The sequence below is a fragment of the Schistocerca serialis genome, chromosome 1 (assembly GCF_023864345.2).
Source record: "Schistocerca serialis cubense isolate TAMUIC-IGC-003099 chromosome 1, iqSchSeri2.2, whole genome shotgun sequence".
NCBI classification, from domain to species: Eukaryota; Metazoa; Arthropoda; class Insecta; order Orthoptera; family Acrididae; genus Schistocerca; species Schistocerca serialis.
In genome coordinates this window covers 426,336,540-426,351,232 of record NC_064638.1, presented here as the reverse complement: position 1 = coordinate 426,351,232, position 14,693 = coordinate 426,336,540, and the positions used below count along the sequence as shown (strand labels likewise).

The following is a 14,693-nucleotide window of genomic DNA, read 5'->3' as shown; positions in this document are numbered from 1 at the left end:
GTTCAATCACCTAGGTTTTTGCAACATTCTCTCCAAGTCACACGGCTCTTGTTTCTTCCGCCTTCCCCAAAAACACTTTCATGTTCCAGCAGTAGCTTGTTGCACTGTCACAAATAGCCCAGAACTTTATTCTGCATATACTAGGTTTTGATGGGATATATAGTCGAAATAGACAGTGACCTCGAAATGTGACCAACTGTTCACCCACAGTCATGCACCATCCTGGAATGTAGGCATTCCTAGCGGTAATTTCCCACATCTCAAAAACTTTACTGATTTGTTCCAATTTGTCACTTTACCTATGTTCACATTGGGCTGCTGCATTGTCTTAAGTGCAGCACCCTTAGAATAGCATGGAAGTGGTTCCGACACATAATTTCATTGAACAGTGGTTGGCCATTCTCAACACTGCAAAGCTGCCTGATGTCGTCACTTCTTGATTTATAAACTTCAGTCAGGATCAGAACACCAAGAAACTTTTTCATTTCATGCATATCTATATTCACCCCATCCTCGTAAATGATTCAACTTTCCTTGTTGGTCCACATACACACTTTGTCAATGAGGGATACACGAAAGAACAACTTAAAACAAGACTCTTCATTATCACAATTCTTAATAGAATAATTTGGATGTCTCTGGTCTTCTTTCAGTACATTCTTTTTGCTCTGCCAACCAGCAATTCCAGCTTGAGGTGCTGTAGCCCATATTTCAATCCCATTATGAGAAAACAATAAGTCACACTCATCAGAATTTGCACTAAATTGTTATTCTCCACTTCATAAAGGGATTCTTCATGATCATCATCATCTTCATGTAGTTCTGAGTTTTCAGTGACATCTATTTCATTATCATCACTGGAAGATTCACATTCACTAGGTGGGTTTTCAGAATGAGAATACTGCTCTAACAGTTCGCTTATCTCCTCATCTGATAGTCCTCTTCTCCATAGTTTTTCAATTTGTATAACAGACATATGTTATGAAATAATGTATCATGTATGTGTGGATGGATATGTGCGTGTGTGCGAGTGTATACCTGTCCTTTTTTCCCCCTAAGGTAAGTCTTTCCGCTCCCGGGATTGGAATGACTCCTTACCCTCTCCCTTAAAACCCACTTCCTTTCGTCTTCCCCTCTCCTTCCCTCTTTCCTGATGAGGCAACAGTTTGTTGCGAAAGCTTGAATTTTGTGTGTATGTTTGTGTTTGTTTGTGTGTCTATCGACCTGCCAGCGCTTTTGTTCGGTAAGTCACCTCATCTTTGTTTTTATATATAATTTTTCCCACGTGGAATGTTTCCTTCCATTATATTGAAAACAAATATTTGTATATTTTTACCACAATTGTGGTTTTTTGTCCAGGATATGTAGCTTTGCAGTGTGCTTTATATGACAAACTCATAATTATTGTAACAATTTATTCTACAATATTAAATATGTCATGCACGCAGCTACAGTTTCCCCACAAAGTAATTCCATATGATTTTAAGCTGTGAAAAAATGCAAAATAGGCTGTTCTAACATATAGTTCAGGTTGCTTGAATAACCATATTTTAAAGTCAAGTTTTAAGACTACTGAGATTGTTACTACTTTAAAGAATAATTGTGTCTTCTGCGTGTATTACTGTCCTGGATGTAATTAAGGAGGGCAAGTTGTTAATTGTAATCAGGAACAGAAAGGGTCCAGCACAGATCCCTATGGAGCACCTGCCTTAACTTGTACTATACCACCGGATGTGTCTTTGCCAACACAGCTAACTTGCCTACAGCTCTGTAAATAAAATTTTAATACTTTAAGGCTCTCTCTCTCTCTCTCTCTCTCTCTCTCTCTCTCTCTCTCTCTAGCTAATATCATAAACAGAGGGCACACAGGACAAGTTTTGTAGGTGAATAATAGCACCCATCTTCCCAACCAAAACAGAGCTGCTTCAGGCTACTGAAGTTATTTGCCTTCTGATCAGGAGCACATGGATATATGCTGTACTGTAGAAGTTCCAGAGTGTGTGCTACTTGTGGTACGCAAACTTCAGTATGTGACTTTTAGGTAGAATGCAACGTATTCTCTGAGTGGAGATGCTGTGATTTGGTTGGGAATTTGCCTTCTATTTTGGCCATTGACAGTTATGCATGTCCCCCCCTGCGGGTTCGGGGGTTAGAATAGGCCCGCGGTATTCCTGCCTGTGGTAAGAGGCGACTAAAAGGAGTCTCAAACGTTTCGGCCTTATGTGATGGTCCCCTGTCGGGTTTGACCTCCATATCTCAAAATTTTTCCGAAGAGCGAGCCGATTGGGGAAGGGCGCCTTACTTGGTGCATTGTGTCCGTGTTGTGTTGAGAACTTTCGCCATCTTATTCGTCGTTGCATTGCAGTCTTGCCCGCTCTCCATCTCTTGGGCATCGATGCGCCCCTGCGTGCACTTTCTGCCAAGCACTGTGCAGGGCCATTTTCTGCACTGACGACGCCCATGGACCACATGTCACCTAACATCCAGCACGGTAGCCAGTCCGTTGTGGTGGGGCCGCCATGTACCCTCTTGGTTGTAGCCCCCTGACAACACAGGGATCGCTCTACTGATGCCTGCGCCGTTCACTCCCCACGTATGCCAAGGAGTAGATGCCCATCTCCCTGGGGCATCAGGACTCCCGGCAATGGCCATCCTGCCAGGTGGCTATTGCTGTGGCTGGGTGGCGCCCGTGGGGAGGGCCCTTGGTCGGAGTAGGTGGCATCAGGGCGGATGACCCGCAATGAAGCGTGGTACATCATCTCTCGCTGGCGGCCCGCCGCCAGCAGTCTCTAAGCGTTCTTGGGCTCACTTTAATGCTCAGAAGTACGATCCGAAAATGTTCCCCTCCCTGGCCACGCCGTGGGAAGAGCGTAAGTCTCAGGATGGAGGTAACAGTTATTCGCCCCGATTCTTAGTTTGCACGAGAGCTGATGGGGAGTCTTTTCTCTCCACAAAGCCTCAGTTCTTCGTCGAGCATTTAGAGGACAAGTTTGGGGAGGTGGAGGGCTTGTCTAAAATGCGCTCTGGGTCAGTACTGATACAAACGGCATCCTCCGCCCAGTCCCGCAGGTTACTTGCTTGTGACAAGTTGGGGGATGTTAACGTTTCTATTACACCACATAAGAGTTTAAATATGGTCCAGGGTGTTATTTTCCATAGGGATCTCCTTTTGCAGTCTGATGACGAGCTGCGCGCCAACTTAGAACGTAGAGGTGTTCATTTCGTCCGGCGCGTTCATCGGGGTCCGAGGGACAATCAGGTTGCTACCGGTGCCTTCATCTTGGCCTTCGAGGGTGATACGTTACCAGAAAAGGTCAAGGTGATGGTCTACCGATGTGACGTCAAGCCCTATATCCCTCCCCCGATGCGGTGCTTCAAGTGCTGGAAGTTCGGCCATATGTCTTCCCGCTGCACTTCCAGCCTCACATGTCGCGATTGCGGACGCCCATCTCATCCCGATACTCCATGTGCCCCGCCTCCCATCTGCGTCAACTGCGGGGAGCACCATTCACCTTGCTCGCCTGACTGCAAAGTCTTTCAGAAAGAGCGCAAAATCATGGAATATAAGACCCTGGACCGGCTGACCTATACTGAGGCCAAACGGAAATATGACAGACTCCATCCTGTAAGAATGACATCTTCTTATGCAGCTGCTACAACAACTGTGCTAGCTCCATCAGTTTCGAGACTTCCAGCCAGCTCGATAAGCAGTAAGACTCCTCCTGCCCCCTTGCCCGTGGGGGGCTCTACCCAACAGGTTGCTCCTGCACCACCTACCTCAGGAGCAACCTCCTCCCACCCGTCGGGGACGTCCGTCCCCACTTCTCAGCCGGAGAAGCGTCTAACTTCTTCGACTACTCTCGCCCGTAAGAGTTCCCTTGGGACCCTCCCTTCCCAGGGTTCCACCAGCGGGAAGGATGACGGCCACCAGTGGCATAAGTCCTCACCAGCGGCCGGGCGTAGGGCTTCACGATCCTCCTCTGTCCCGGAGACTGAATCGGTGAAGCCTTCCCAGCCGGTGAAACCCAAGGTTCAGCGAGAGAAGTCCAAGAGAAAGACCTCTAAGGCCAAAGAACTTGCGGTGGCACCCACCCCACCGCACCTTTCGCGCTCTGCGTCTGAGGATGAAGTCGAGAGTCTAGCGTCCGCTGAGGACCTTGATCTTGCTGGTCCCTCAGACGCCATGGATGCCTCTCGTACGGGTACTGAATCGGTGGCAGTGAGTGAACAAGCGGCGTAAATTGCCTTCCCAGTCCTTTCACGCCTTTCTCAGCCATGGACAATACCATCCTCCAGTGGAACTGCGGCGGTTTTTTCCACCATTTAGCTGAGCTCCGCCAACTTCTCAGCCTTCGCCCTTTCTTCTGCATTGCTCTCCAGGAAACTTGGTTTCCAGCGATGCGAACCCCCGCCCTCCGTGGCCATCGGGGTTATTACAAGAACCGAGCGGCTTATGAAAGGGTGTCTGGTGGCGTCTGCATATATGTCCTTCACACACTGCACAGCGAGTCTGTCCCTCTCCAGACGCCTTTAGAGGCTGTCGCTGTACGCATATGGACGCCACAGGCTGTTACCGTCTGCAGTCTTTACATTCCACCGGATGGTGATGTCTCGCAGCATGTCCTGGCTGCACTGGTCGCCCAATTGCTGCCACCTTTCTTGCTATTGGGCGACTTCAACGCCCATAACCCTCTGTGGGGTGGGTCAGTGGCCACAGGTCGAGGCGCCATCGTTGAACATTTGTTGTCGCAGCTCGATCTCTCGCTGTTAAATGATGGCGCCTTCACACACTTCAGTGTGGCGCATGGCACCTACTCCGCCATTGACCTTTCCATCTGTAGCCATAGCCTCTTACCGTCTGTCCAATGGAGTGTGCATGATGACCTGTGTGGTAGTGACCACTTTCCGCTCTTTTTGTCACTACCACAGCGTCACTCTTCTGGGCGCCCTAGCAGATGGGCTATGAATAAGGCTGACTGGGATTTGTTCTCCTCCACTGCCGCTTTTGAGCCTCTCTCTACTGATGACATTGATGCGGTGGTTCAATCTGTCACCACCGGCATCGTTACTGCCGCTGAATCTGCCATTCCCCGTTCTTCTCGGTCCGCTCGGCGGAAGGCTGTGCCTTGGTGGTCGCCTGAGATCGCTGAAGCGATTAAAGATCGCCGGCGGGCGCTCCAGCGTCACAAGCGACATCCCTCCTTAGCCCACCTTATCGCCTTCAAACGGCTGCGTGCGCGGGCCCGCCTCCTTATCCGCCAAGGCAAGAAGGAGTGCTGGGACCAGTATGTGTCCACCATTGGCCTCCATGTCACTCCCTCGCAGGTCTGGGCCAAGATTCGACGCGTCTACGGCTATCGGACCCCTGCCAGCGTCCCTGCGCTCTCACTGAATGGAGCCGTTTGTACCGACTCCGACGTCATTGCAAATCGCTTAGCAGAGCATTTTGCTATGAGTTCCGCTTCTGCGAATTACCCCCAGGCCTTCCGCTCCATTAAAGAGCGGCTGGAACGTCGGAGCGTTTCGTTTCGCAGCAACCACCCGGAATCTTACAATGCTCCATTCAGTGAGTGGGAATTTCGCAGTGCCCTAGCTGCTTGCCCTGATACCGCTCCTGGGCCAGATGGCATCCACTGTCAGATGCTGAAACACCTTTCAGTGGACTGCCAGCGGAGCCTTCTCGATCTTTACAACCGTCTTTGGGTCGAGGGGGAGTTTCCGTCGCAATGGCGGGAAGGCGTTGTCCTCCCCGTTTTGAAACCTGGGAAGACCCCTCTGGAGGTAGACAGCTACCGTCCCATTAGCCTCACCAACGTTCTTTGTAAGTTGCTTGAACGGATGGTGAGCCAGCGCTTGCATTGGGTACTGGAGTCTCGGGGCCTTCTGGCTCCGTCTCAGGGTGGGTTCCGTAAAGGCCGCTCTGCCACCGACAATCTGGTGAGTCTGGAGTCGGCCATCCGTACTGCTTTTGCCCGCCGTCAGCACCTGGTCGCTGTCTTTTTCGACATGTGGAAGGCGTACGATACGACGTGGCGTCATCACATTCTTTCTACGCTTCATGGATGGGGTCTTCGGGGTCCTCTGCCGATTTTTATCCGCAATTTTCTGTCGTGTCGTACCTTCCGCGTGCAAGTCGCGGCCTCGTATAGTTCCTCCCACGTCCAGGAGAACGGTGTGCCACAGGGCTCTGTATTAAGTGTCTGTCTGTTTTTAATAGCCATTAACGGGCTTGCTGCGGCCGTGGGAAATTCTGTCTCCGCTTCCCTGTATGCTGACGACTTCTGCCTTCACTACAGCTCTACTGGCATTGCAGCTGTTGAACGTCAGCTACAGGGCGCTATCCGTAAGGCGCAGTCTTGGGCTGTAGCGCACGGGTTTCAGTTTTCGGCAGCCAAGGCCTGCGTTATGCATTTCTGCCGGCGCCGAACAGTCCATCCAGAGCCGCGGCTTTATCTTGCCGACGAACTCCTTGCTGTGGTGGAGACCCACAGGTTTTTGGGGGTGGTTTTCGATGCCCGGTTGACTTGGCTGCCTCATATCCGGCAGCTGAAACAGATGTGTTGGCGGCATCTAAACGCTCTGAGATGCTTGAGCAACACCCGCTGGGGCGCCGACCGCTCTACACTGTTGCGGCTCTACCAGGCGTTAATCCAGTCCCGTCTGGATTATGGGAGCCTGGCTTATGGCTCAGCATCCCCATCTGCGTTACGGGTGCTGGACCCGATTCTCCACAGCGGGATACGCCTTGCCACTGGTGCTTTCCGCACCAGCCCTGTGGACAGCGTACTAGTGGAGGCAGGTGTACCTCCACTGCGGTTCCGACGCCAACGTTTGCTGGCCGCTTATGCTGCCCATGTTCTAAGCTCGCCCGGGCATCCAAACTATCGCCTCCTGTTCCCGCGGTCGGTCGTCCGTATGCCAGAACGTCGGCCCCGGTCTGGTTGTACAATAGCGGTCCACGTCAAAGAGCTTCTCTCTGGGCTCCAGGGTTTCACTGTTCCACCTCCTTTCCGGGCTACTTTGCATACACCCCCATGGTGTGTTCGTCGCCCTAGCCTTCGGCTCGACTTGGCACAGGGCCCTAAGGACTCAGTCCCTCCAGAGGCCTTCCGCCGCCGCTTTTATTCCATCCTGGCCACGTATCAGGGCTCTGGTGTTGTTTACACTGACGGTTCGATGGTTGCTGGTCGTGTCGGTTATGCGCTCACTCTAGGGGACCTTTCCGAACAACGTTCCTTGCCGGATGGCTGCAGCGTTTACACTGCTGAACTGGTCGCCATCTTTCGTGCCCTAGAGTATATCCGCTCCTGCTCAGGTGAGTCCTTCGTTATCTGTAGCGATTCCCTGAGCGGTTTACGAGCTCTCGACCAGTGTTTCCCTCGTTCTCGTCTGGTGATGGCTATCCACGAGTCTCTATATACTCTCGCCTGTTGCGGCCGCTCTGTGGTCTTTGTGTGGACCCCTGGTCATGTCGGTATCCCGGGTAACGAACATGTTGACCGCCTGGCGAAAGAGGCCACCAGTAAGCCATCTCTGGACGTTGGCCTCCCAGAGATTGATTTGCGGGCAGTCTTCCGCCGCAAAATCTTGGCGCTATGGGACGATGAATGGCGCGAACTGACAATGCGCAATAAACTCCGTGCTGTCAAGGAGACGACGGCTGTGTGGCGGTCATCCCTGCGAGCCACTCGCAGGGACTCAGTAGTTCTTTGCCGGCTCCGCATTGGCCACTCCCGGCTGACACACAGTTATTTACTGCGCCGGGAGGACCCTCCTCTATGTCGCTGTGGGGCAGCTTTGACAGTGGCCCACATTTTGCTGGCCTGCCCCCTTTTAGCTGTGGTCCGGCAGACATTTGCGCTGCCTGCTACGCTCCCTGCCCTTTTAACAGACGACTCCACTATGGCTGACTTAGTTTTACGTTTTATTCGGGCAGGGGGATTTTATCATTTACTCTGAGTGTTTCTGTTTTATTTTATTGTTTTGTGTTGATTCTGGCCTTTGGCCTATGGTTTTACACTGATTTTTTAATGTGTTTCTAAGTGGTTGGCCTTTCCTTTTTTATGTCTATGGTTGGCCAACCACCGTCACACTCTGTGTGGTTTTAGTTTGTTTTGTCTTGTCTTTGTCTCAGTATCTCTTGTTCTGTATCGTCTGTGATCTCTTCTGTTCCTTGTTTTTATTCTCTGTGGGTGTTCTTTGTCTTTGGAAAAAGGGACCGATGACCATAGCAGTCTGGTCCCTTTAATCCCCCAAACCAACCAACCAAGTTATGCATGTCAGATATTCTGTAAATTTTTGTTTAGTGTATCTGCATCTACCCAAGGAGCACAATGTAATTTACTTCATATGAATATACTGATTTATCTAATAATAGTGCTGTAGTGCAAAACACCACCACCCTGCAGTAAGAAAATTGATTAAGGAAGACCAAGGCATCCACCCAGACTGTTTTAATGATTGTAAGCCTGGTGGGAAGCTATTTGGGGAATTATGAGGAGACTTCTGACAGCACTGCATTTCATGGTGATAGTACAGAAAATCCCACCTGTGGGGAGGTAATACTGTGTGACAGTAGTCCATGTTTTCTTTGAGATGCCTAGTGGATCAGGCAGGCTAGTGCAGTAACCATTAGACGTGAAATTAGGTGTGAAACTGACTGTTTATCATTATCAAAACTCTGGTACTGAGTGCTGCGGGTTTCAAATCTGCGCCAGACAGCATGGACCTCAATTACCACTAGAGGTTTCTGCAGCTGTCGTGCGCACGCTCCTGGCCTGCGTATAATGTGAGGGCGCCACGGTGGAGCATGTGGTCCCAGTGGCCAATAGCGGCGTACCCTATCATGTATTTAAGCGCCTGCCTCTCGCTCAGCGAGGCAGTCTGATATTCGCATGAGTCTATCGATATCTTGCCTACAGACAGCGTGTTTACTTTGCTTGTTTCCATGTATGAGTGGATGTTGTTGATTCGTGAGGTTTCTGCCTGTGACCCCATTGCTTCTTGCGTGTTGTTGTTCATAGCGTCTTGCTCGGTCATCAGTCGTTGTTCACGTCTGTCCTTTCCTTTTGTCGGTTTTGTTTGTTTGTGGGCTGCTCCCAAATGGTCCCACATCACTTTCATTCATGGCAACCCTGGCAGTTGCAACACAAACGAATGTGATTGCTAAATATGTTAGTGTTGAGAGGTATGCAGTGTTTTAGGTGAAAACAGTATCAAATGTCAAAGTGCAAGTATTACTGTTGTTTGTGGATGTGGGATGTGCTGATAAATCCTGTTTCCTTATCTCACTGATGGCCAGTATCAAGGAAGGTAAGAAATGATTAAGAAAAGAACAGCATGCAGTGTGTGCATGAAAATGTTTTCAGACCATCTATGACACATTCAGACCTTCTACAACACTCAGCACTTAAATCTCATCATAGATCTTTCGCTGTGTTTTGTAAATGGTCAGAGGTCTAAGGATTCGCAAGTTTCATATAATCCCTCTGTACGTGAGGTCCAAAGATGCTGCCATAAAAGCCAATTATACTGCTCAAAAGACACACATTCAAGATCCTGCATATACAGTTGTAAATAAACATACATGACTGAGAAGCCTGGGTTGGCAGAGTGAGCTGTTGCTATGTCACACAGCATGACCCAAAAGTAGAAAGTAAACTGAAAATAAATAGAGGAAAAAATACGGAAAAATTGATCCCAGTGATGAAATAAGTTCCTTCACCAAGAGAACAGAGAGTTGCGTAATTACCCATAACAATAGTGAGCATTCAAATTACACAACACTGAATACTCTGAAACTTCCTGGCAGATTAAAACTGTGTGCCGGACCGAGACTTGAACTCAGTACCTTTGCCTTTCATGGGCAAGTGCTCTACCAACTGAGCTACCCATGCACGACTCACGCCCCGTCCTCACAGCTTTAATTCCACCAGTACCTCGTCTCCTACCTTCCAAACTTCACAGAAGCTCTCCTGCTAAACTTGCAGAACTAGCACTCCTGGAAGAAAGAATATTGCGGAGACATGGCTTAGCCACAGCCTTGGGGATGTTTCTAGAATGAAATTTTCAATCTACAGCGGAGTGTGCGCTGATATGAAACTTCCTGGCAGATTAAAACTGTGTGCCGGACCGAGACTCGAACTCAGGACCTTTGCCTTTCACGGGCAAGTGCTCTACCAACTGAGTATTACTGAATACTCTGTTTAGCAGTGGGAAATTAGTACCTTTTTGTGATGTACACTGACAGAACTGTAATGAGGTGCACATGTACACCTTTTTATGTTATAATACTTTTTCTTTCTTTTCATGATCGTACATGCACTCTATTAATTCATAGTTCATGGTCAGTTCCAGAAACTGTGAAGGGACAATCATCTTCATGACTGCAAATATTGAATTTCACATGATTTGGGGCACTGATATTTTTCGAGGAATCTTGTCATTTGTGGCATAATTGCTAAAATTTTCTGGATGTTAACAATTTTGTTAATTTCCTAAGTACAGTAGTTTGTTTGGAATGGTCTACATTTCAATGCTACCTTAATTTTCATTAGATGATCAAACAGGGGAATCTATTTGTTAGTCATGCTGATTATATTTAAAAGAGAGTTAAACACTCGATAGTGTCAGTTTGGTGGACATTTGACTCCACAGTGGGCTTCAAAAAGAGCTCGGTGCATCAGTCAGAAAAATTTACCCTGCTTCCAGGATAGTGATCATCGGAATCATAAACAGGAGGTTGGTAAGTGACAGTTATATTGGTTGAATCAATTGCAGAATTAATGAGTGTTGTGACAGACTAGGTGCAATATTTATAAACTCAAATAAGTTTTTGGGCAAGGAATGTCTAGCCAAGGATGGACTACATTAAACAGATTAGGATCGATGACCTTCAGCAAAATGTTTATGGATGTTTGTAAAATCATTAAAACTAAGGGAAACTAATATTTACTGGAGGGGATGTAAAAGAAAAAGCCTGTTAGCTGAAAATAAATCTGCTAAAGAGTGTCTATGAAAATGTATGCTTAATACCATTAAAACAAGCAAAAGTTCTTATTTGATGCACTGGAATATAAATGGCTTAAGTTTTACATCTTCCAGCAGCCTAAGCTACAAACTCGATGAGTTACAAATTCTTCTCTCAGAAGGTAAAGCCATAAAAATTATTTGTTTAAATGAAGACTGGCTTAGCTCTAATACAGTAAATATTTTAAATAAAAATGAAAATTTCAATGTTGCAACCAGCTATTGTAGGGAGGAAAAATCTCACGGAGGTTGCTACATAGTCCTGGACTCTTCTGTAAGCCAAGAAGTGAAAACAGATTTTAATTGTCTAAATGAAGACTGCATATTTGAAAGTTGTTGCGTAGAACTTAAAGACCTTAAGATGTTGATCATTTCAATTTATAGAATTCTGGAAAGGACTTTAGTCGCACCATTACTCTCTAAATTCTAGTGCATGCTAGATAAACTAAAGAAATAAAAGAAGAAAAAAATTGTAATATCAGCAGATTTTAACATAAACACTGCAAATGACAATAAAGAATCAACAACATTTATTGATTCAGTTAAAAAGTCTGGTTTTAAACTAAATTTTTTGGAGTTCACCAGAGAAAATATTCACTCAGCAACATACATCGACAACATTGTAACAAATTACTGCTTTGATAATGTACATAAATTCTGTCTAGACTTGGGACTTCCTGATCAATAAGCCCCGTTTGTCTCACTGCCAAAAACTGATAAACATAAGAAAAACATATAACAAAATAAGTTTCAGTAAAACAAATATTGAAATATTGTATGAGAAACTAAATAAAGTTAATTGGTGTTTTGGTGATGGTGATTCAACAAATGATAACTTTAGTACATTCTTAAACAGTTTTCTTGAAGTATTTAATGAAGCTTTCCCACCAAGATCATATTGCAACAAAACATCAAGTAAGACAAGATGGATCACACCAGGAATAAAAATATCGAGTCAGAGGAAAAGGAAACTACACAATCAACTGAAGTACAACAAAGATCCTGATTTTGTAAAATATGTTACATTCTATAAAACTATTTTTTTAAAAGTTGTGAAAGCTTCAAAACAAATGGAAAATAACAAATTCATTCTAGTGCAGAAAACTAAAACAAGGGCAGTGTGGTACGTAGTTAAGTCTGAATTAGGTGTCCGAAATCATAAACAAGACATTTTAGAAATCAAACTTAAGGCAAAATTGGTTGTAAATCCAGCTCAAACATCTGAGTGCTTCAAAGAGTACTTCATAAATGTAGCAAAATCTGATTTAGACATAGCAAATTATGAGCAGAAAGTAAATGGTTTTGGGTTAAAAGGCAATACCAGTGAATGTCTCAAAAAATTCAACACAGTTCAGCAAAATTTGTTGAAAATGTCATACTCTCCGTAAAAGACAAAAACTCTGCTGGCTGGGATGGGATACCCACCAAAATATTTTTAAAAAAGTTTACAGCATTATAGCTCCTCCCCCCCCCCCTCTCATAATAAACAGATACTTTGAAGAAGATTACTTCCCTGATCTCTTGAAATATACGGAAGTAAAACCATTGTTTAAAAAAGATTCAAGAGATGATATGGGAAATTATCACCACATCTCTATACTCCATGTTGCATCAAAAATATTGGAAAAAATTGCTGCTTTACAGATACAAAGCTTCATCACACAGAATGTTATTTCACATAACCAATTTGGCTTCCAACAAGGCAAAAACACAGTAGATGCAATAAATGAGTTTATCGAAAAAATTACTTCATCTCTAGATAGGAAAGCTAAGGTCACAGGAATATTCTGTGATCCTAAAAAAGCATTTGACTCAGTAAATCATGCCCTGATGCTTTTCGAACTCAACAGGTGTGGATTAAGAGATGTTGCTTTGATATGGTTTGAATCATATCTCTTGGAGAGGAAACAAAGGGTAGTAATCACATCAAATGGGGCAGATCACTTCTCCAAGTCGAAAACTATGCCACAAGGTGTTCCTCAAGGCTCAGTCCTTGGACCCATTTTATTCCTGTTCTATGTAAATGACTCACCTCTCAATATAAATACTCATTGGAGTCTGTTTGCAGATGATTCTGCTGCCCTAGTTGAAAATGAAAATTCTGACAATATACCACAGAGAGTCATGAATACGTTAAGTAACCTGGAAACATGGTTCAGTCAAAATGGCTTAAGGCTAAACATTTCAAAAATCCACATGAGTTTTAAAACCAAACAGTCACAGACTGAATAAATCCGTGTCACTCACAACAATCAAAAAAGGAAGACTCAATCAGGCTCCTGGGAATAAACTTAGACAGAACTTTGAGTTAGAATTCTCATATAGAATATCTAGCAAATAAATTAAACAGCCTTGCATTTGCAATAGAAATTTTAGCCTGTGGCACTGATATGGCCACCAGGAAAATAGCATATTATAGCTATTTTGAATCAGTTATTCGATGCAGAATAATTTTTTGGGGAAACTCGGGAAATGTTACACGAATTTTAAAGTTGCAAAAAAAAGAATCATTCGCAACATGTGCTCTGCACAGTTGAGGACATCATGTCGACCATTATTTAAAGACCTAAAAATATTAACTGTCCCCCTCTTTATACATCTTTGAGGTGGTTCTTTTCCTATGCTGCAGAGCTGAGCTATTAAAAAAAAAATCGTTTTGGACATTCACATGACACAAGACATAAAGAGAACTTTTATGCTCATCTCCCATCGCTTAAAACTGCGTGCTCAGACTCCTCAGTATATAGCCATGAAAATTCATAACACAGTAAACGGGTGTGACATAATGAATATGAAGATAAATATTTTTAAAAGCAAGTTACATGATTTTCTAATTGAACAATGCTACTAAACTGTGGAAGATTTCATGAAGGACGAAGTGATACTTTGAGCTGGATCCCTAAAATGGAATAAAAATTTATGATAGTTATAGTAGATGCAAATTGCAAGTATGTAAATGCTCCTCAAAGTATTACTGTAAGTGCGACATTTTAAGTAAGCAGATTGTAACCTGGACATGTCTCCTGTACATCAGAAATATGTTCTGAAATTGTGTACGTTATGAGATGAATAAAACACATTTCACTTCCTTCTCTTCATTATTCTTTTGTTGTGACGTCATTGAGCATCTCACTTTTAAAAATATATATTCGTTGTTTTAATTGCTGTCTTTGTAGCTATTATGGTAACTCAATTAATAAAATAAGAAATTTGTGTTGTGAAAGATCTACATGTAAATAGAACCTGTATAATGAAATTTTTAGGGACTGCTAGAAACACCAGGGAGAACTGTTCTACATGAGGGTGATGTACTAGAGCTGGATCCAGTTGAGAACACTGCTTTACAAAGGGTGCATGCATACCTGCTTAGTGATGGTCTTATGCTAGCCACTTGGATACCTAACAGGTTTGTTGAATTTTACAGTACATTTCAACTGCTTTCCATTATTATTATTATTATTATTATTATTATTATTATTAACTTTAGAGCACAAGAAAATTTCTCCCATAATTTTTATCATGTGTGGTCTTCTTATTAATGGGACCTGTGAGAAACACTAACAGGCTGTTGTATAAAGTGTTTATTTACTCATGAAGTGCTATATAGTAATGTGAAATGGAATTACAAGTGATAAATAATTGTCATCAGTTGTAAATAACACTTA

General features: G+C 44.8%; 1 protein-coding gene across 2 annotated transcripts in view; it reads left to right on the top strand.

Annotated features, from left to right (window-relative positions):
* The window catches only part of LOC126472268 (exocyst complex component 8), a 109,293-nt gene that overhangs the window by 22,410 nt on the left and 72,190 nt on the right, over positions 1 to 14,693 (top strand). For both annotated transcript variants that reach the window (XM_050099924.1, XM_050099925.1), the window contains exon 4: positions 14,292 to 14,434. In XM_050099924.1, coding sequence (XP_049955881.1) covers positions 14,292 to 14,434 — 143 coding nt within the window. The remainder of the gene's footprint in view (positions 1 to 14,291; positions 14,435 to 14,693) is intronic.